The sequence below is a fragment of the Erithacus rubecula genome (genome assembly GCF_903797595.1).
Source record: "Erithacus rubecula genome assembly, chromosome: 11".
NCBI lineage: Eukaryota > Metazoa > Chordata > Aves > Passeriformes > Muscicapidae > Erithacus > Erithacus rubecula.
Genome location: NC_136663.1, coordinates 23385189 through 23408859, shown reverse-complemented (window position 1 = coordinate 23408859; position 23671 = coordinate 23385189). Strand labels below are relative to the sequence as shown.

Here is a 23671-nt window from a genome sequence, read left to right as displayed (position 1 = left end):
AGTAAATGGTAGTGTGTTATTCTTACTCTATAATTGAAAAATATTCTGTGTCTACTTGATGAGCAGATTCATTGTGTTGAACAACATCTGTAATAAAATTAAATTTTCTTTCTTCTCATTTCGAACTTACAAATGTTTTTCTCAGAAATATATGCTGCACTGTGGAATGTTTCCAACTGCCTAAATAATTTGAGATTTTTGTTTTTAGGATATGTTTGCTGTAGCTGTTTCTTTGATAACTGGGAAAATTTTGTACATCTCTGATCAAGCTGCTTCTATTCTCCGCTGCAAGAGGGGTTATTTTAAAAATGCCAAATTTGTGGAGTTTTTGGCACCTCAGGATGTCAGTGTGTTCTACACTTCTACCACCCCATACAGATTACCATCATGGAACATTTGCAATAGAGCTGGTGAGTGGTCTCAACAGCAGGTATTTCTCTGGCCTTCTTTCAGTCATGTAAATGCAAATACTTGCACTGATTTTGAAAGTCCTTCCAACCTTCCCCATCTCTTGAGGGAGCATTATTAGAACACCTCTGAACAACACTAGGTATTCAAATCTATTCTATAAATCAACAAGACTTGTCTGTTGATTAAAAGTCTTCTCAATGTCATTATTTATCAGTTTTCATTCCCTTTTGAGCCAGATGATGAATGAAAACAAAGTAGGAATTTATGCTGAATGGTGAATTTGCTTTCCACTTGTACTAGCAATCTGAAACAATTTTTCTTCACATTTTCTCTTTCTCAAGTATAAAGGGGACAATACTCTGTCTCCTTTTAAAATGGCTATGATTTGAATACTGGACACTTAGATTATGGTGTAGAAAAAGGTGTTTCAGCAGTCATCTCTGTGCACTCACCAAGTGTAATCACAGCTCTCTTCTTCTAGCCTTAGATTATATTAGACATTATTAATGGTGCAGGATCAGATGTCTCAGGGCACTTGATACATGTTTGTGGTAGGATTGTTTTACTCCTGTACCTACAGCTGTTAATAATTGAGAAATATCTGCCAACTATTTCAACTAAACCCTTGAAATTCAAGGTCTGCTCTAAATGTTTGAAATTCCAATCCATTGCATACTAAATCTGTGAAATAAAGCCAGGGTGTGAACCATATTTAATCTGAAAAAACAATTAGCAATAAACATGCATACATCCATATGCATGTATGCAAAGCAATGCACATAAAGCAGGTCTAAAGGGACCTTTTGAGGTCTCTAGTGCAGCTTCTGGCTCAAAACAGGGTCAGTGGTAAATGATGTATAATCCTGATTACTCAGCTATGCAGGAGGTTTTTGGTATTGCTTTCTTGAAACAATTTCTGTAGGTTTATTATGTCTGTGTTTAGCTTCAAATTTAAAAAATGCAGTAAGTAGAAATGTGCACATTCTCTCATATATCAGCTGCCAAATTATATAATATCCAAAATATTGTGCACTGGAGGCTTTTGAAATGCCAGAGCTTCCCTTGGAAATCAGTGTATGGCTCCTCTGGAAAAGGAGGGAAATAAGCTTAAAATGTGAGAAGTCTTCAGGAAAAAGAGAGAAGAGGGGTTCTAGGAGGTGTATTTGGTGTTCAGGCTAGCCTAGTGTCTTTCTAGGAAAAGGGTCACATTTGGGGTCTTAGGTAATCAAACATTTTCAGTCATTGGTATAAAGTACTGTGAAAGAGTTGATAAGAGTAAGCAGCTCCAGCTGTTTAGGTATGTTTAGGATAAAGACTGGATAAACAAGGAGCTGTGATTCACATGTCAGCCTCAGAATCTGAGTGATGGTCAGATTTAGTTGCTTATGATGTACTTGTTTAACCAATATTATGGAAACTTCAGGGAACATAAACTTTAAAAATATTTCAACATTTATTATATAAGGAAAAATTTTTGTACTAAATATCATCTTCTAGTGATTTGTAACTCATTATGAACTATACTTAATATTTCTAGAGTCTTCCACCCAGGATTGCATGGAAGAGAAATCATTTTTCTGTCGCATCAGGTAAGACAATACTGTAAAGCTTAGTGTTGTGTTATGAAACCAAGCCTTACATAAGTATTTGACTTTTATAAGAACCATATGGTATGTACATTTCATGCTTCTTCATAATGTGATCATAAAGCAAAACAGATGCACAGCCTTGAGTTGATTAACTATAGCAGCAACAGGGAAAACTGAACTGATTTCAGGAAGTTCCATCTTGGAAGTTAATCCCTGTGAATATTGACCTTTGTGCCATAAAAGGTGGTACAGCATCTCTTCTTGCTCTGGAAAGCCTTTGGTCCATGTAAATGGTTCAGTACCTGATTCAGTCTTCTTCATTCTAGAAAACCATTGTCTCAAATTTGTCTTGGGTATCCCCCAGGAAGATGCTCGAGAGTAACTTGACTTGTCTGTTTTGCAGTTAATAGAGAACACAATTCTTTGGTTTGCTTTTCTTCCTTCTTTTCCTGCCCCAAATAACTCCTCTGTAGTTTTTTGTGGTTTTCTTTTTTTTTTTTTTAATGTAGGAAAAGATGACAGCTTAGTTCATGTTTGTTCTTGTGCAATTTGATTTCTTGATGCTTGCTGCCTCTGCCAGCATTCCTGAAACAAAAATAGTGGATCGATTATTTGATTACTTTTGAAGTAAATACTTACTATAGAGGTATGAATAAACTTGAAATGAATTGGAGGTAATGCAATTCTCCAGAGTGTTGCATTGGATGTACTGTAAAAGTACTGCTAGTGTTACTGGAGATTTTTTGTCCAACTAATAATTCCAAAAGCTTTACTTTTATTAAACTCCACTGTTACAAACTTATTACAACTGATTCTTTGGTCAGTGTGTAAACAGTTATTTTCATTACTATGTTTGCATTCTGGTTAAGCAAACACCTGTTATTAAATATTGAGTCTTCACTCCTTCTAAACTGGAGTAAATATTGATTAAAAGGTGATCTTTGTGTTAACTATGGGGATATAGCAGCCTTCATTAAAAAGCCCTGTAAATTCATCCCTCTGAAGGACAACAGAGTAACAAACTGTTGTGTGAGATGGGTTTTTCCATGTAGTCCTATTGTGGATATTTGTTTCAGGCAGCAGACAGAACAGCACAATCCTTATGGAAGCTGCTATGCAAATAATACCATCAGAATTAGATTCTCTTCCACCAAAAAATCTCAAGCTCAGATCTTGGGGGCTATTTTAGTAGCTAACATACAGTTCTTGTGTCATGAGGGAAATACAATGGACAAATTAAAATTTGATTTAGTGTAAGATGAATCTGTTGAAATAATGAACTCTCTTTAATGGTTAGTGCGGGAAAGGAGCGTGAAAATGAGATTTGCTATCACCCGTTCCGGATGACTCCTTACCTTATCAAAGTGCAAGATCCAGAAATAGCAGAGGACCAGCTTTGCTGTGTGCTGCTTGCAGAAAAAGTCCATTCTGGTTATGAAGGTAATGCTTCAGTTTGCTTTCCTAAAACTAAGAACTGTTCAAACTTTATTAAAGTGAAAGAGAATTGTTTCTGTTCTCTATCCTTGTCCAGAATTTTGGACTGGCAGCTTGAAGTATTATACATGCAAAACCTCCAGTTGCTAATGGGCTTTTATTTTTCTCTCAGCACCCAGAATTCCTCCTGACAAAAGGATTTTTACAACTACACACACCCCGACCTGTTTGTTCCAGGATGTAGATGAAAGGTAACTTACAAAAACTGTTTTTCAATTTACTGATGAGCAACTGTCCAATATCTTTGCAGGATTTAAGATGTTTATATGGGGTTAAAAAATTATGCAACTGCTCAAGAGTGTTTAACCTAAGAAAGGTACATTCCCCCATTTTCACTAAGCATGAGAACACATTACACTCATACTTAAGTGCCTGCAAACAACTTGTTCTTCCACTTTTCTTCCCTCTTGGGAAATTCTGGACATAAATTCAGTCAATTAACCCATGTTCAAAGGAATTCCTGTGCTGACAGTTATTACTTGTATGAGACATTGGGGTGTGAATTTTTTTGTTTTTTTAAATTTATTTCAGCAAATATGCTGCTGTTGCTCTCTGCTGGCCCAGGTACAACTAGGGGTACAGCTTTTCAGTACAACATTAGATCTTTTAAAAAAAATTATATAAAAATAATTCAAGTTACACTGGTTGAAGACTTCACATTCCTTTGACAGTCATAAAAGCTGATTAGAATAAGTATTTGCATTCTAAATTAGAAACAAAAATGGCACCTGTGATCTTTATGTATATACAAAAACTTAGTGAGGTTTAAACCAAGCTTTTATGGAATCATTTAGGTTGCAAAAGACCTCTAAGATCATCAAATTCTGTCCCTAAATGCCTCATCTGCACATTTTTAAATACCTCTGAGGATGGTGACTGCACCCCTTCTGTAGGCAGCCTGTTCCTTGACAACCCTTTCCATGAAGAGGTGTTTCTTAATAGCCAGTCTAAACCTGCCCTGGGGTAACTTGAGGCCATTTCCTCTTGTCCTGTTGCTTATTCCCTGGGAGAATCAACTCTCTCACCCAATTTGCTGTTGTCTGCAAACTGATGGAGGATGCTCTCCATCCTTATGGCCAGATCATGGATAAAGACATTAAACACAGCTGGACCCAATCCTGAGCCCTGGGGACTTGACTTGATAAGAGAATTTACTTATTCCTGAGTTGAAAACACTGTCTTTCCACTTCCCTTTGTTTTCTTTGTGATGGTTTCTGATATTTGGGCTGTATATGGCACTTCATTTTGATTTTTTTTTTTTTTTTTCCTCCTTGACATAAACTGACTTAGCTGCAATGGTAGCATCTGACTGCTGAGATTGTCCCATCTGTTTTTAAGCATTCTAAGAATGGTAAAATTTTTTTTTGGAGGTTGAGATGAGGGGATGTCTTCAGACAGAGTAGGAGTGGACAATGGACAATTTTGAGATTGTGTGGTATTTTTTGGGTGGAAATCTTCTTTCTGAAAAAATATTTCATTCTTAGCAAAATCCTTAAATGCAGCAGAAGGGAGAGATTGGGGAAATGAGGTTATTGAGGTGTTTGACTAAGATGGACTCAAGGTAAAAAGAGCACTGTTTGACTTCTGAGACAGTTTTATCTGTAGAGAGGCAGATGTTGTGGCTGAGTTCCTGTAGGATAGACAGTGTAATGCTGACAAACTGTTTTTCCATGCTGTGATTTATACAGTCCCTGTAAACAGCTCAAGTTGATAAAAGAACAACTTAATCCACTGTAGTTATGCCTTCTTCATGGATTTTTCTCTCTCCTTCATTTCCACACATGGCTCAAGCCAGCTGCAGAGTGGGTTTATCTTTGCAAAGAGGCTGAGGGCACAATGCAAAGCTTCTGTTCCTCTGTGCACCCACAGCTCAGTGATCTGCAGGAGCCATTTCACAGAAATGGCAAAATTACTGAGTGGAGAGTCTTATTCATGGGCTTGAGTGGAGCAAGTCCAGTAAATCCTTCTCTGTGGATCCTATGAAAGCCTCTTTCCTGTTAGTCTGATGTTGCCACTTGTTCTCAAATGCCACTTTCTAACACTGTCAGTGAGGGTTGATTGCCTCTTGGTCTGAAATTGGCACTTTGTGTCATTTATTTCCATTCTTGTGATTGTGTAGTTGATTCTGCTTTTAATTATTTAACTCCTGAGAGCACTGGCAGCATAATAAATGTTTACCAAGACATGCATATGCAGTTTACTACTCCTAAGCCCTCCAGGGTTTGGTGGAATACACAAAGCAAGAGATTCTTAAAGAAAGCAGACTCTTAATGTTTAAAAATGCAAGACTGGGCACCTGCTGTTGACTGAGAGTTGTTCTTAACATAACTGTGAAGTTGTTGCTTGACTTGCATAAAATAAAGTTAATTTCTGTAATCAGTATGTCATGGGTTGGAAAAATGTGTATTTGTCTGAACCCTGCAGGTGGATCTCTGCACAGAGTATGTTAAGTAAAAATAAATATTTTCTTGAAATTAAATGGATCATACCTATATGTCTTAATATTTGTCTTAATATATTTGATACTTCATGCATATGGGTGTAAGTAGTTCACAGTGTAAATTAATTTAAAGCAGTTTTGTATGTAACTTACAATAATATATATAATAGTATATAATATAAAGACTTATTAATGTTTTTTTGACACTTTAAATGTCACTCTACACCACAAACTAAACTTGGCACCTCTTCTCATCAGCCATTCTTATGCCACACATGCATTTGCATTCATAAAATTAATTTATTAACTTAACCTCTGAATTTTTATGAGTTACTCATTATGAGGAAGCATAATGATGCCAAGACATCATTCTCAAATGCAACATTATATGAGCACAGAAGGGCTGGTTGGAAGAGACTGCTGGAGGTCTTGGTTCCATCCTTTTGCTTGAAATGAAACCTTGCCCAGTCCTGGCTAGGGTCAGCTTGTCTCAATAACAAACATTCAGAGACACAGGTTACACAGTCTGCATGGGAGCCCTCCTGTGTTGCACTGCTCTGTTAAAAACCTGTTCCTAACATCCAGCATCAGCTTCCCAGACTCCAGTCTGGGACCATTGCCTGTAGTTTTATTGTCTGGCACCATCAAGAAAATTTAACTCCATTTTTGTAACTCTTCTTTCCAACAGTGTGGGAAGCTCCTGGATCATCTTTTAGTTTCCTTTTCATCAGAGCAGGCAAGGCCAGCTCAGTCTGACATTCTAGATCCCCAACTTTCATAAAGCAGGTGGCAGAGAACAGGAACAGTGCTGAACAAAACCTTCTTACAGTGTTATTTAGTGAAGTCCTGGCTGAAGTTGTTTGGAGTTGACTGAGATTTTTAAGTCCTCTAGCTGCATAACTTTTCTCATGTGCTTTGAACTTGGCAGCACTTCTAAATGTCAATGTGTCAAAGTGATCTGATTTGGTATGAGTTCCATGCCCGTTTCTGCTCTGTTGCTTTAGTTCATCTACAAGCTTTTAAGACTCATTATTAAACTAATTGCTTTGATAATAAGGCATTAGTTGCTATCCTCTTTCCCCTCTCAGCCTCTTTGCAGGAAGAGTATGTTTGATGTTTTGGGGAACAGATGTAAAATCAGTTTTTAAATCAATAAAATCAGGAAAAATTCCAGTGGGTTGTTGAAAGGCAGTGTTGAAGGCATTTGCTGCATGATGCTTTTGAGTTCCTGCATGACACAGATCCCTGTCTGGTGCACTGGGGCTGAGTTCTTCATTCAAGCTGTTCAGATACTCAGGCATCTCCCTGTCCTGGGCCTTTGGCAGTGAGTGGGGCTGGGGGGAAGATGTACAGCTTGTGTGTGACTTGTGACAAGGTGACTTGTTGGCATCTGGCAACTTAAACAATCCCTGAGTAGTGTTGACTTAGTGCTTTTTTTGTTCAAAGCACATTTTCAGTGGTTAACCTTCAGGGTAAGGTGCAAAGTGGTAGTTGTGAACTTTCACTCCTTTATCCTCAATGCAAATGCTTGAAGTGATCAGTAAAAATTATTTTGTCACATAAATTAGTTTTTCACGTGATTAGACACGGTCATGGGTAACGTGCAGGAATTCAGTACCACTGCTTTTAATTCTCTGGTTAATAAGCTTGCTCCATGCAGCTCCTCTGGGTTGAACTCTTCACCTGCCTGTGTGAAAGTTGTCTTGAGTGCTGGTCAGCTCCCCTGGTGCTAGTTCAGCTCTGGTAATCCTGTGATCCTTAGCCATGGCTCCATGCCAAGGGATTGGAGTACTATTTACCTTCATGAGAGTTTTACAGGATTAGACTTTATTAATGTTCTTTTAAAATTAGGGTAAGTATTTCTCCTCTAAAGTTAGGCAGCAAAGAAAAGACAGAACTGCTGTAGCAGACTCCTTGATTGGTCTAACCCCACAAACAAAGCAAGCCCCTTTTCCCCTAAGTGTGTGCCTGTTGTTAACTTGGCACTGCTTTTTCACCAAATGTAAACTTGAAACCATTCATTGTCTTCACAGGAAAAACAGCAAAGCAAGCTTAAAATGAAAACATTTTAAACATGAAGTATACATTTATTCTGCTTGATTTTTATTATGTTTTCCTTGTCTTTCTTTTTCCAGAGCAGTACCTCTGTTGGGATACCTACCTCAGGATTTAATAGGAACGCCAGTCTTGGTGCATCTTCACCCAAATGACAGACCCTTAATGCTAGCAATTCACAAAAAAAGTATGTAACCTCTTAGTGTGGCAGAAATATCAATTTCTTTCTAGACCTCAACAAGTAGTAGGAGAAAATTAATTGTGACTTTGATTTTTTTTTTTTTCCGCAAGTAAATCTGAATCTTTTACTGCACAACTCGAATCTTAATGCAAATCCATGAAAATGAGAAATCACTCAGTTTTGTACTTTATTTGAAGCATACATATCTCTTGTAAACAAATTGACTGTAAATGAATATTTCATATCTAAAGAAAATTTTCTTGAGAATGGTGTGATATAAGTCATGTCTTACATAATAGTCTTTCTTATTTCATAGAGAAGAAAATAAGAGCCATTCTGGCAAAGTTTGTAAAGCTGCTTCTTCAGCCTTCCTTAGCTTGTTTTATTCTAAAGGTGGTTTTCTTGACCATAGTCCAGTAAATTATGAAGGTTTGCTTATTCTGGTAGCTCAGTATTTGTAAATGTATCACTGTACCCAATATTTGTTCCTTCAAGTGGCATCTTCCTCCATGAAGAGGAAGTACACTGAATGCCCATTCCTCCATGAATGTACAGTTCTGAATTGTTACAATCCTGAATCGTTATGTAGAATTGCACAAACATTCATCTGAAATTTCTGTTTGAATCCTTCATTGCAGTTCTTCAGTATGGAGGGCAGCCTTTTGACTATTCACCAATCAGGTTTTGCACTAGGAATGGAGATTATATCACCATGGACACCAGCTGGTCCAGCTTCATCAACCCTTGGAGTCGAAAAGTTTCATTTATTATTGGAAGACACAAAGTTAGGACGTAAGTCAATATATTTTTGTTTTCCCTTCCCTCAAGATGAGGGAACAGAATGAGCATTAGATCCTGTGTAGGATGTAGAGGTGGTAAATGGAAACTGTGGTCTCTCTGTGGCTGAAACAGTTGCCTTTGCAGTGAGCTGGTGTATGTTTGGTTTGTGCAGGGGTCCCTTAAATGAAGATGTCTTTGCTGCTCCCAACTACACAGAGGACAGAATCCTTCACCCCAGTGTTCAGGAGATCACTGAGCAGATCTATCGGCTCCTACTGCAGGTACAGCCCGTGCTTTGCTCTTACCCTGCCCATGTCCTGCTGAGGAAAGGCTGCTGATCTTGGTGCTTTGTTCAGCTGCTTCTACTGCATGGAATGTTTGGCTATAATCCTGGGAATTCCAGACAAGGATTAGTGAACTGGGTTAAAGCTCCAGTTGATATCTTAAGAATTTTGTGTAGTTGAGTCCTCCAGACAAACAAAAAAAAACCAACCAAACAAAAAGCCCCCAAAACCATGCAACAGAAAACCCAGCATAAGATAAAATCTCTTTTCCTGACGTGGAATTACTGGTGTCCTGAGTGGGGTGTCTGTGTGTATACATTTTTTTTTTTTTTTATGTTATTTTAACAGCCTGTACACAACAGTGGATCCAGTGGCTATGGAAGTCTGGGTAGCAATGGTTCACATGAGCACTTGATGAGTGTGGCATCTTCCAGTGACAGCACAGGAAATAATAATGAAGACACTCATAAGGATAAACCAGTAGGTTTTGAGTTTTTCTCATTCAAGTATGTGGCACAAAACAAACCAGTTAAAGTGGGGATTTTTAACTTTTAGAATAATGTTTTCAAATTAGGAGAAAGTATAAAGAAAATCCCATCTTTCTTTTTTTGTTCAATGTAGAAAAACACTTTTGTCTGAGGGAATAAACATTTCTGGTAGATGAAGCCTCAGGTACTGAAGCACAGTGATAGACATGAAAGTCAGTGTTCTAAAGAATTTAAACCTGCTCAGAGTGTTTATTTAATCTAATGTCTGTTACATGCTATATGCTGTGTTTCTTGGGAAACCAGCTGGACGTGTGAAAGCAGTTCCTTTTGGAAGGGGAAAGTCTAATTACTGTTTTTCCAAATGAAAATAAGAAGATTAAATGCAGTAATACCTGCATAACCAAGGGATAGCTTGATAGCTGATCACTTTTAATATTGCAAAAATACAGCATTTATACAGAATTAAATAAATTGAATGGTATAAAACAAACTTCTAGTTCTGCTTCCAACTTTACTTTGTATTTAATTCTGAACATCAAAAATTTTCCATGAGAAGTTGTATTGCTTGTAGGCAAGTTGTCCCAAATCTGATTTGTGCTGCTGTGATCAGGCTTGGCAGTCTCCTGCTCTTGCCAAGGTGGTCACTTTCCTGGCTTTCAGTTCTTAAACACTGGTGGAGCAAGCAGATGAAGTCTCAGGATTTCTTATTTAACAGGGAAATAGATGGCTGGCATTCCTTCACTATTTCCACAGACAGTGAAGGCTGTTACAGTCCAGCTCTATAACATCCTGTCAGTGCTTGGTTAGACTTCTAGGTTTTTTACCAAATTATAGGTTTGTTTTTTTTCTGAAGTCATCTTTGTAATGGATATTTTATATTTTCCTATCCAAGTTACTCAAGCAGATTAAACAAAATACAGTTTGATTGTTTATAAGAAATATACTTCCAATTTCTTCTCTTTCCAATTCTAAATTTTTGCAGTGGCACAATAAAATTATATATATACATATTTCTCCTCTGATCAAACTGAGATTTAGTCTGCTGAGGAATTGCTGTGAATAATGTGTTACGTGAAAATGTTGAAATAATTGTTGCTCCCAAACTGCTTTCAGGAGGTTTGTCAATATGCCCGTAAGGTCAAGAATAAAGGACAGCATATTTTCACTGACAGTAAAGCAAAACTGGGCTCCAAGAAAGAGTCTCCTGCAGGTAAGACATCAGCAGTTCCCAGTCTCTTGTGCTGTTGCCTTGGATAATATGACAGCAGAACTTTTTAATAGCTGAATTCTAATCAATACATAAAGAGAGGATTTCATCAATTGAAATTATATTGTCCTGTGGCTCTCTAGTGTGCCCAGGAAAATACTGTGTTTGGCTGTATTGAATCAATAGTGGTGTAACACAGTTAAGGCATGGCCTAAAGCTGTTGTCTTGAAATAATTTAAGTGGGCACTAGAGTTGTCCTCATCCTGGGTGTGTTCCAGCCCTAATGATATATATTCTCTTACAGCCATAGTTTCTATTCCCTTTGGATCCATATGCAATATAATTAAACTTTGTAACTCCAAGAATCCCTAAGGACAGGAAAATATCTACACAATATTCATTTATTAGTGCATTACAGTGGTTAATTTGTGACCTGCTAAATCTGTAGAAATTAAAAAACTTTACTACTGTTGCTTTTAGGGGAGTTTGTAATGTCTTAATTGCTTAATAGCAGTGTCTCTTTCCACAGAAAAACAGAATACTGCTGGTGGCCAGGTGAAAGGTGTAGGGGGAAAGGATACTGCAGGAACAGCTGCTCCAAAAAATGTCACTACTGAGGAGCTGGCTTGGAAAGAACAACCTGTGTATTCCTATCAGCAGATCAGCTGTTTGGACAGTGTTATCAGGTGAGCAACCAGTGAGTAAATTACTCTTGACCTCTGGACACAGGACTAGTATGTCTAATATTGGTAAATCATTGTATTTTAGGTACTTGGAGAGTTGTAATGTGCCTGGTACAGCAAAGAGAAAATGTGAACCTTCAACAAGTGTTGCATCACTGAGTTCTGGAGTTCATGAACAAAAAGCAGCTGATAATTCTATCCAGCCATTGGGAGGTAACTACATCACAGCTTTTTCATGACTGAGTTTTGCTGGCAGCCAGTTGGATGCTACTTCTTTGCAGAATAATGCCAAGGGTATCTTGGACATGATCTCATAGCCCCTCTCTCAGTGTTTGATGGTGGTGATTTAACTTTTATCAGTAATATCTTCCTTACAATTAAAGTACTCAGTAGTCAATTGCACATCTGGATTGTAGATGCAATAAACTAATTTGTACTGTGCAAAATACAGTAGGATTTTGAGGTTCAGGACTTGAATCATTATCAAATGTAGGAAGTTTATTTCACCATTAGGACTTGAAAGAACAATCAGCTGAAGAACCTAGCAGCTAATTAATTGCAACAAAAATATGCATATTAAATTTCTGCTTTTAAAAAATGGAGCAAGAGAAGGTAAAATGCAGCACTGGACTGCTCTGTGTTTTGTAAGAAGTTAAAACCCAATGTTCATCTAGGAAAACAAAAAGATGGGGATTACTGAGGTGAGCTGTCTAAAAAGTCTGCTGCAGACAGAAACATTCAATTAATTTTTTAGGCCTTAGCTGTAGCATTTGACATAGCCCCTTGTCTGGATGGGGAGCTAAATGAACAATGCAACTGGTTAGTACAAAGATTGTGAGACTGGTAAAGAACTGCATGCAAATGAGAGATTTGCTTGTTCTACCTTGTCATTATATGAGGCTGAAGGGAGACTGTCCAGTGGAGTTTCTCAAAAATTGGTTGTGGGAATGATCTTGGCTATTTGATAAGCTTTGAAAAGAGGTTCTAATGCAGCTTTTAGAATCAAATTAGAAGGTATCAGTAGACCAGGAGCAGAGAGCCCTGCAGAAAGGATTGAAATGCTGTAATTTGGAGTCTCTGTGGTTCTGGTTGGCAGGAGATGATGTGGGTCACCAGCTCTTTGTTGTGTGGATGTCTGAGACAGATGAAGTCACCAGTCAGGAAAAGGCAAACTTTAGACCTGAAATATTCATTATGGAAGTATTCCTGTGAGAGGAGAAATGTCTTAATGCTGTTTTGTGAGGCACTGCTCTGACCTCTGCTGGACTACTGTGTGTAGCTTTCAAGGGAGAGAATATTAAATAGCTAGATGTTCAAAACTTAGAGTAACCAGCTAATGAAATAAATCGGTGTACAACACTGTGGGAGCTGGGAGCAATTTATTCTTGGGCTGGAAGAGGCTAGAAATTTTCTTCCAAAATTGTGCCATAAAAGAAGATTGAAGACCAGAAAAAGAGGAAATGTCCTTCATTGAAAAGGTTTGGCTTGGCTATATATGGGCTTAGAGGATTGCATTTGTTCCTCCTGGAATGTAAAAAGTTCACTTTCTTGTCTTGTCAAGCACAGTTTATCCTTTACTTTTGTAGCCCTATCAGCATGTAACTTGAATTTGCTCTAGTTTATGTTCAGTAAGCTGCAACTTTATTTCTTTCAACAGATCCTGCTGTGTTGAAGGCATCTGGTAAATCAAGTGGTCCCCCAGTGGTTGGTGCTCACTTAACATCTTTGGCTTTACCTGGCAAGCCTGAAAGTGTTGTGTCTCTGACCAGTCAGTGCAGCTACAGTAGCACCATTGTTCATGTTGGAGACAAAAAAACACAACCTGAATTAGGTAAGACTTTTGCCAATATTTTTAATTCAAGATGGCAAGTGCCAGCAAGTTCAAATTTCAGACTTGTGAAAGGCTGATGTCTGCTCATGACTTACATTTTCTTACAGCCAAGATGGTCTTAGCAAGTGGGATAAATAGGATGGAATGTGTAATCTCAAACTTGCAGCAAAATCATTACAGAAATGTAATACCTTAAAAATGCATGTACAGGGTTTTCTTTGCTTTCTTTGCTTCAACTGGAGTGTTTTGCCTTCTGTTCCTATAGAAATGATAGAAGATGGGCCAAGTGGAGCCGAAGTCATAGATGGCCAACTTCTTGCCCCTCCATCCAGCTCTGCACACATAAATCAAGAGAAGGAGCCATTTAAAAAACTGGGACTTACAAAGGAGGTCCTTGCAGTGCATACACAAAAAGAGGAGCAGAGCTTCTTGAATAAATTCAAAGAAATCAAGAGATTTAATATTTTTCAATCACACTGCAATTACTACTTACAAGATAAACCAAAAGGACGGCCTGCTGAACGTGGTATGGCAATAGTTTTCACAATAAAACTTGTATTTATGTAGAAAGTACATCCTGCTGGGAGGGCATTTCCATTTTTAATTGTTTTGTTGGACCTGTGTGGACAGTGACAGTTGCATGCTATTTTCCAAACCCACAGAAAAAAAATTGTGACAAATCTTCCTAGAAGATTTAAAGAGGAATGTTGCTTTTAGTGTCATAATGGATGTTTTAGTAGCTAATATTTTGATTTTTCTGTTCTCTATGCTGTTACTGTCATGCATCTACTTTCAAGGGACAACAAAACCTACTTTTAGGATGTTTGCTTTACTGTATCTGTGCTTGTATTCCCATGCTTTTCTTTTCCTTCTGTCTTGCCATCTGTCTTTTATTCAGATTTGTGGTTTTGTTTTGTTTTCAGCTCCTATGTTTTCCAGTTTTCCCCATTACACTGTTGTGTAATTGCTGAGACAATCTGATGATTGTCTGGTTGCCTTTAAGGTCATAATGTGATCGGCAGAATGGAAATGGCAGAGACTAGCAGTACTAGTGAGATGGTTTTGTTTATTAGGCCTGGAAGCTCTGGGTAGCATTTTCAGAAGTGCTTGATGTGATCTGTCTTCTGTTCCAAGTCAAGACCGAAATGAGAACAAAGTCAGACACTGCTAAGCATTTCTTTCCAGATTTTTATCTTTATTTTTAAAATTTAAATAGCTATACAGATCCTGCATAGCTAGATTTTTATAACCTTTCTTACAACTTTTCCTTTTGCAGGTGGCCGTGGACAGAGGAATGCCACTTCTGGGATGGATCAGCCTTGGAAGAAAAGTGGGAAGAACAGGAAATCGAAGCGCATTAAACCACAGGAGTCTTCAGACAGCACAACTTCTGGAGCTAAATTCCCCCATCGCTTCCCCCTGCAAGGGTTAAATGCCACAGCTTGGTCACCATCAGAGGCTTCCCAAGCCAGCTACTCAGCAGTGTCCTTCCCCACTGTCATGCCTGCCTATTCCCTCCCTGTTTTTCCAGCAGCAGGGACAGTGCCGCCGGCTCCTGAAACTTCACTCTCTGGTTTCAATCACTTGCCAGACTCTGGAAACACTTGCCCTATGCAGCCATCCCAGTTCTCTGCACCCTTCATGACCCCCATGGTGGCTCTTGTGCTCCCCAACTACATGTACCCAGAGATGAACAATAACTTACCTCCAACGCTTTACCCCAGCCAGCCCAACTTCCCTGCCCATCCTGCCTTCTCACAGCCGGTGTTCCCAGCACAGCCCCCCTTTGCCACAGCCAGCCCCTTCCCACAGCAGTTTTTCCCAGCCCAGCCATTCCAGTACAACCCTCCAGCAGAGGCTGAGAAGGCTCCAGTGGCAGAGCCACGCAACGACCCCTCCCGTTCCTGCACTCCACAGTCGCCGGGGCCTCAGGACCAGGCTTCACCCCCTCTGTTCCAGTCCAGGTGCAGCTCTCCCCTCAACCTCCTGCAGCTGGAGGAGACCACAAAAACTGCAGAGAGTGGAGCTCCTGCGGGTTTACACGGAGCTTTGGGAGAGGAAGGAGCCATAGGCAAGATCAGGACAGCAGATAACGGCAGTGGGAAGGAATCCTTACCTGTAAGTCTGGATCACACCCCCTTCTCCTGGCTCTGCTGCATCACCTTCAGTCCTGTCACTTCAGGACCTGTTTGTTAGCAATAGACAGAAGTTATATCATGCAAGGAGCTGTAGTTGGTGAATTCAAGCTTCAGCAAACTGAATAAAAGATGAAGTCCAAACAGAATAGTCTCAACCTTTAAAAATTAAATCTACCTCATCATTCTTCAAAAGTTACACTAGGTAGCTTAGAAATATATTGTGAAAGAGTTTTGTTCCATTTCATTGAAGAAAATAAGAATATGGATAAGCCATTGAAAACCACTGAAATAAACTGTAAAGTAATGTGGGCACTTTATTTTTAGCAAAAACTTTTGTGCTAGTGAGCTTGTGTACATGGGAAAAACAATCTGTAAGTGGTCTGAAAGAAGCTGATTTAAATTCAAATCACATCTGTGTTTACAAACAACCAAAGTAAATGAAGAATTCATAGTTTCTTGCAGACCATGACTTTACTTTTGTTTTATTTGTTGCACTAAAACTATGCTGAACTATTTGGTTGCTTCAAGCTTTTTTTATTTTCTGGTTCATTTCAATTTGATAAATCAGTCTAACAAATAACTTGAGATGGAGTAATATGTCTGTAAAGGTTTCCATGGTAGAAATATGTAAACTGTTGTTTGTGTTTTCTAAAGGCACAATAGAATATTGTTATAAATGCTGATGGGATGGAGCTGCATCCTATATCCTTATTGGCTGCCTCTTTCCATTATTCAGTAAAGTGCACAGGATGAAGTCAGTCCTTTCCATTCTTGCATGTTTTGCTAATTTAAGCCTTAATTTCTAATATTTAATCTTCAAACTGATTTGGAGTAAAACTGATTTGCAGTCAAGTTTTGGTTAGGTTAAAAATTAGTGTAGTTAATGCTCCTTCCCTTAAAAATATACAAATAAATGATCTTGCTAGGAAGCACCTGGGAACATTTTCTTACCCTCAGTGCTACTGTTCCTTCTCATCTCAAGGAGATAGAACAGTGAAAAATGTTGATGCAAATCCTTTGAGGCAGATTATAGTAGGAGCTATTGCTAGTATGTTGTGAGAGGCTTGGGTAAAATCTGATTTGTCCAGGACAGTAGGTGCTATCAAAAGTGAACAGGAAATAAGTTTCTTACTTTCTCATGAAACTATATTAGTAATTTTTTAAAAACCAATTCAGTTGGTCTGCCTGTCAGTCCATTTCATTATTCCTTGGCATATGTTATTGGTTGCTGTCTTTGAATAATTACATAAACATTAGACTATGAAGTGAAATGGGTTTATTACTAATGATTTATGTGATTAGTACTCCAGTTATTACATTTATTAATAACTGTATTAATAACTAAAGCCAATCTCATATGCCCTTCTCATCCCAGTTGATCCCATCCTCTGTCTCTTCTAGTTTTGAATGTAAAAACTTTTTTGTCTAAGAGGAGTGTTGAGCTAATGATGATCTGGGGTTAAAGTTCATGCTAATGTGTAAGTGTAAAGGAGTGCTGACAACTTTGTAACCTTTTATTTAAAAGGACACTGCAAAATTGTGAACTGTTTATTACCCTGAAGCATAATTTCTGAGTATTTATTTAAAGTGACAAATCTATTAGATTTAGTAATAAAGAGTGTTGATTTTTGGTGTTTGTTTTTTTAATTTTATTTTTTCACCTTATCATTAGGCTGAATCTCCAATGGATGCTCAAAACAGTGATGAACTCTCCATGTCCAGTGTCCTGCTTGACATTTTACTGCAGGAGGATGCATGTTCAGGCACTGGCTCAGCCTCTTCAGGGAGTGGAGTGTCTGCAGCTGCTGAGTCCCTGGGCTCTGGGTCCAATGGCTGTGGCATGTCAGGGAGCAGAACAGGTAACTCAGGCAGCCAGAGCCCTCCTGGCCTTGCTGAAGAGTTTGAGGAATTGCAGACACCATGAGCAGCAAGTGAAAAGCTTTGTCTTTACTCCTTGTTGCATAGTTTATTCTTGATTTCTTTCTTACATCATTACACAAATGTTTTTCTATTGTGCTTGAATTAGAGAATGGAACCTTTTGTAAGTGTGTGTAAAACAGGCATTAAGGTATTATGCAGGCATAAAGGAATAATAAAAAGACCATACTCCTTCATGTTAATTTAAAGCTTTTAAATTAAAGTGAGTTAATTATTTTGTTGAAATTTAATGGAGACTTTACTGAAGAATTCTAGTTTTTAAAAGATTAATGTGTGGAAGGGTGGAATTTCCCTCTGTTCAAAAGAAAGAGGTAGAATAGTGATTGTATTTATACATTCAGTTCTCTTTAATCTTCTCTACACTCAAAAACTTTCCATGTATAATCCATGTATTGAACAATTTATAATGAAATGTTAAATCTCTGTTTACAGGTAGCAGTGAAACTAGTCACACCAGCAAATACTTTGGGAGCATTGATTCCTCAGAGAATCACCATAAAACCAAAATGAAGACAGAAATGGAAGAAAGTGAGCACTTCATCAAATATGTGCTTCAGGATCCCATCTGGCTGCTGATGGCTAACACAGATGACACAGTGATGATGACTTACCAGATCCCCTCAAGGTAATTCCAGTGCCACAGCCCTTCACACGTTCTCTACTTAGGGGAAGCAGAATGTACAGGATAGATGGATAGGAATCTCTGTCTCAGCAGAAATAAACTGGTTTTAATGTTTAGCTCAGTGTCAAGAAAAAATCTTGCTTCCTTTATATGTTTTATATACTACACAAGAGCTTCTCAAGAAGGAAAAATTGTTTAAGTAGGTTTAGCTGTATTTTTAGGTCAGTTTCCTGAGTTGAAATGAACTGTGTGTATTTTTTGGAAGCTGTTCCATAGTCAGTGATTTGTAACTACTTGCCCAGAAATCCCTGGTGAATGTGCTTAGGTATAGGCATGGTCTGTCCTGGAAGATCTCCAGTTCTTGGCTTTTGTCCTTGAGATGCCACATCCAGTGGAATGCTGCTCTTGGACTTGAGGATTTATTTTCTGAGTTGTTAACTTCTGTATGTTCATTCTTCTTCATTACTTATGACAAGGCTTCTAATAAACATTTTTTTAAAAAATAAAAAACTCACTGCTTCAGTAGCAAAGAGTAGGTGTAGGGGAAGAAGGGGTGACAAGTCTGTGAGTTATTTTTTTCAACCTACTTGTTTACATTTCTTGGGAGCAGTGAATAGTGTTTTAAGAAGAATAAGGTTTCAGTAAAGGCAAGCCTTTGAAAAGGCAGGTAAACAAGCTTTCAAAATACAGAAGCAGAGGCATGATGGGGAAAGTAAAGAATACATTGTAAGAACTTTGGGGGGTTTTTTCCATAGTTTTAAAAGTACTTTGACATTTCTCAGTTTTTGTAGTCTGAGGTGTTGACAGCCATAGGTGGGAATTCCAGCAGCCCATAAAAGCAGCAAAGCCTGCCAAAGGACAGGATGTTTTGGTAAGAAGAGTGAAGCTCATTGTCAGAGTGTGATACCCAAGAAGTAAAGTGTAAATCCAACCTGTTCTTAGGTACCCTGTAAGGAATAGAAATTATTTTGGGTTTCTCAGAACTTGCTTTCTCTTGTCATCTTTTATAAAGGGATACAGCTTCTAAATCTTGCTGTGGGATGGGGTTTTGTAAGTTCCTGGATGGAAGTGTAGGGCATTTGGAAGGGTAGAGAATTTTGGCTGCTGAAATAGGGCTGTGTTCTAAAGTCAGTTCATTCTTGGTGACCTTTTTAAACACATCTCAGTTACCCCTGCTTTATCTGCTGTGCATTGAGTCTCTGCTTGGGGCTGTCCTCCCACTGAGGGGGAGCTTGGAACTGCAGCAGAGGGAAACTGGAGTTTTGCTGGTCTCACTGGTGCTGCAGCCTGAATGGCTCTAAGAAAACTCTTCTCACTGTTGGGATTTGAAAAGACAGGGAGCCAGCAGAGATCTCTGCAAATGCAGAGAGCAGCTGGAGTAATCACATTTCATTTTCTTCCAATATAAGATTTCTAAGCATAACGTTCTAGAACAAAAATAGTCTTTAAAAATGTTAGTATTTGACTGTGTAACCTCACATAGGCATGAGGCCCAGAAACTGCTGAAGCTCAATTTCTAAACATATTTTATTTTAGGGATTTGGAAACAGTTTTAAAAGAAGATAAGCAGAAATTAAAGCAAATGCAGAAACTACAGCCAAAATTTACAGAAGAACAAAAAAGAGAGCTTATTGAAGTTCATCCATGGATCCAGCAAGGTGGACTGCCAAAAACTGTTGCTAATTCTGTAAGTTTAATGGGTTAATTACTTTTGCATGTATAATAGGGCTTAAATTATTAGCTGCCTGTGTTAGATTCTTCCTTTCCTGTTCCTATGAAAGCTTGGTCAATTATGCATAGGAAAAAAAAGAAATTCAAACTTCAATGCAGTGGTTTCTAGCTTGGTTCAATTTATCATAAATCTTCTTTCCAATGGAGGAAATTAAAGTGCTGGTGAATACAGCATAAGAAATTTCCTTTCTCTTTCTGAATTTTTATGTCTCTGAAATGCTTTAGTAACACAGCAGAAACTTCACTACATAAAAATCTCCACTTTTTGTGCAGAAATGGATGCCCATTGTTTTCAGAGTACAAAATGAATGGCAATACACTGATCCTTTTTTTCTATCAGGCTTCTCACTCAAGATTATTATTCCTCTTATGTAGTTTAATAGCTTGAAAGGGAAAAAGAGAAAAACCCCAACAAAACAAAGGATCCATGCAATTTAATTTGTTGTCTATGTATTTCACTTATTCGTACACAAATACCTGATTGCATTTTCTTTTCTCTAAGCTTTTTATCATTTGTGGCTTTTTTTGCACAAAAGCTGTCAAACTCAAAATCTCTGTTTGCACATAAGTGTTCAAAAGTCAGTGTCAGGGGATTAGAGTAGAATCCTAATTATGGTGTTAATGTTGCTGCAGCACTCATCCTACAGACACCCACCTTGTGATCTGTGGCACAACTGCTTCCAGCAGAGTTCTCAAGTACCTTAATTGTGATACACTGCACTTTATAAAATCATGGTGTGGGGAAAAGTTGTGGAGTAAAATATATCTGGTAGCTGCAGCACAGGTGGAAAGGTTCTCTTGGAATCAAGGATTGCATGCAGATGGACTGGTGCTTGGAAAAGCTTTTTTCTAATTTTACTTATGAGAGCTTGTATTTGTTTTTTCTTTGTAGGAATGTATTTTTTGTGAGGACAATATACAGAGCAATTTTTATACATCATATGAAGAAGAAATCCATGAAATGGACCTTAATGAGATGATTGAAGATAGTGGAGAAAACAACTTGGTTTCCCTGAATCAAGCCAGTGAAGAACAAACATAGCCTTTGAGCCTGTTGTTTTGAAAATTGCTTCAAAACAACAGTGAAGGATCCATAGAGGTTTTAATCTTTTATCCAGGAGGATGAATCCAGCTTATAAAAGCAAATGTGTTTTTCTTGCTCTAGAAGAGTCATTTGTGAATGAATCTCTTTTTAAATGGTGGCAATCTCTTCCCAGTAAGGACATTGTTGAAGATGGTATAGCTTTTCTTTAAAAGACTCATTTTGCACTTATATGCCTCAAGTATTTCTTTGTAAACTATAGAAACTTTCATTGATGCCTACTGTTTTTTGTAGAGTGGGTTAAAAAGTGCTGAAAATTTCCTCACATACATACGGTTCTTCAAATCTCCTTTTGGTGATGATTCAGCATTATAAATTGCTGAGCAATTTTGCTTAGTGGCTCTTTAGCATTGTTCTTAATATTTGAAGTGGTCCAGCATAGTAGAAGAAGAAATAACCTTCAAGGAAATCAATTCACATTTGCCCTTCTCATACCAGTTGATCCCATCCTCTTTGTTGGTCGCCTCTAGTTTTGAATGTAGGAACTTTTTTTGTCTAAGAGGAATGTTGAGCTGATTTTGTAAGATGGTCTGGGGTTAAATTTCATGTTGATGTGTAAGTATAGAGGAGTGCTGAGAACTTTGTAACCTTCTATTTAAATGGACACTGCAAAACTATGAACTGTATTACCTTGAAGCATAATTTCTGAGAATTTATACTCAAGAAATCCTTATGCTTAAAGATGTTAAAAACTTAAGACCACAGAGGATGATTGGCCCTGCTCCAGTGGCTGTGAGACAGAGCTTGGGGTAACTTTAACCTTTATTTCTGACTTGTTCTGTCAGGAGGTTGGCCATCAGTTTATCCAGTGTGGCTAAACAAACATCAAATTTGTGTGTGGCAAGGGAGGATTGTCTTGTCATTTGAAGATAGTTCTTATAAAAAAAGAAGTGATTTTTGAGAATAGTGTTGACTCACTCTCTTTGATTTACATGATCTCAAATTTAGCGTGGCTGGAATCCTTTGCTGTCAAAGATTTCATTCTAATGCCTCTGAGATTGTATTGACTTGAATGTGTGTGCTTTATGTTCTTGTGCTGTTCATGTCTGTTGGATGTGGGAAGAGAACATGAGAGAAGAACTTTTAATCTGTTGGTTAGTTAAAGGACATTTTAGTTGCTAGATGTCAGCTGTAAGTCTTGGGGTGAAAAATGACGAAAGTTAATTGAATTAACTTTGATCTGTTTGTCTTAAAATATTTTTCATGGGAAGCATTTTCTTTTTTATTAGGGTAACATTTCTATTCACTGAAATTTAAGACTATTTTCATTCTATACAAATATTTCTCTTTGCATACAGAGAGGATGTGAAGTTAGATCTGACACCAAAACCAAAAGTGACTGGTATTGGCTTAGCAGAAGAAATAATTTGTTTCAAGTAATTAGCTGTTAATTGGAAAATTTGCACTGGAGACAGGTTCTGCAATGTGTCAGCTTGTGAAACAAGCAGAATCAATGCTAAACAGTTTTTAAAAAGAAATAAATATCTTAAATGTAGTGTGCAGCACTACCCAGCAAGATCTGATGGCTGTCTTTAACAGTTCAGCAAGGTCAAAAGTAAATATTTGTAAATATAAAGTGAATGAGAAATTTTCCAGTGTTGGTGTTCACGTCCAATGTATTAAATGTTTTAATCATAAATGGAGCAGTGCAGCTATACCAACATATGAAATATATTTCATTTTTACATGGAAACACAAACATGGACCAGGGTTTGGGAAAAATAAAAGCTTTATATAAAGGAGTGCATCATAATTCTACAAATAATTTTCAAAGACTTCTCAACCACTTTGAACTTCTTTGCTTTAGCATGCTTTTTTTTCCCCCATATCTTTTTTAATTTGTCCTCATTTCTTTTATTGGTTTTTTTTTTTTTCAATGACCATCTTGTAACCATAACTTAGTGAAAGGAAGAGAAAAGTATATTTAGAGCATTTTGTGGATGTGCTTACTTATGGACTTAATCTTGCATCCTTAAAGTGTTTGCATTTACAGGGTGGTATTAAAATATTTTCCTGTAACTTTAAATCTACATGCCTCCATTTATAGATAAGATTCTGAAGCTGTAATTTTTCCAAACTGTTGTAAGATGATTTATTTGTGATGACACTTTGTCAACATGTCAACAATGTTTTCTGTACACTGTGCAATATATTTTGGTTTTGCCACTTGTGACTAATTTTTATGACTTTGCTTTTTAGAAAACTGGTAAATAAAACAGATATATTTTTAGTTGCCTTTTTGTTCCTTGAGGCTTCTACTCCAAGTGAGAAGTCAGTGCTTTGCTGATGTTATGTGAACTGGTATTTCAGACTCTAGAGTTTGCTGTGATGTTAGCTCTGGCTTCCTGTCCTGCAGTAAAATTGCTGCCAGCTTTTCTGACCTCTAAGTTTAGGTTCACATGGAAGGTTGAATCTTTATATCGAGGAGTTGTTCTGAAATCATGTCCAAATTTCCTGGAAGAGCATCTTTGTTGTTCAGGTCTGCCAGAAGACACCTTTGTTGTGCTTTTTGCTTTGTTCAGTGTCAGCTGCACCCCACCAGCAGGGTGGCTTAGGGAGAGAATTCCAGTTGTGCCCCTTGGATTTGCTCTGTACAGTGATTTTCAGTCTACTGCTGAGGTGTGAGGTGTTGTCTTTGAAGATTGCTGAGACTTTCCAAGCTGGAGTGCTTCCCTGTTGGTGTTTAATTCTCAGGTG

At 37.9% G+C, this 23671-nt stretch overlaps 1 protein-coding gene across 1 annotated transcript in view; it reads left to right on the top strand.

Annotated features, from left to right (window-relative positions):
* Positions 1-23204, top strand: part of LOC306806556 (period circadian protein homolog 2-like) — a 28912-nt gene extending 5708 nt beyond the window's left edge. The window contains 18 exon segments of the mRNA XM_079315402.1: positions 209-410; positions 1949-2000; positions 3298-3440; positions 3607-3685; positions 8070-8176; positions 8809-8962; positions 9123-9231; positions 9583-9714; positions 10836-10932; positions 11459-11615; positions 11698-11825; positions 13270-13443; positions 13709-13969; positions 14720-15561; positions 17254-17440; positions 17952-18144; positions 19678-19828; positions 20765-23204. Coding sequence (XP_079171528.1) covers positions 209-410; positions 1949-2000; positions 3298-3440; positions 3607-3685; positions 8070-8176; positions 8809-8962; positions 9123-9231; positions 9583-9714; positions 10836-10932; positions 11459-11615; positions 11698-11825; positions 13270-13443; positions 13709-13969; positions 14720-15561; positions 17254-17440; positions 17952-18144; positions 19678-19828; positions 20765-20914 — 3318 coding nt within the window. The 3' untranslated portion in view covers positions 20915-23204.
* Positions 23205-23671: the final 467 nt, after the last annotated feature.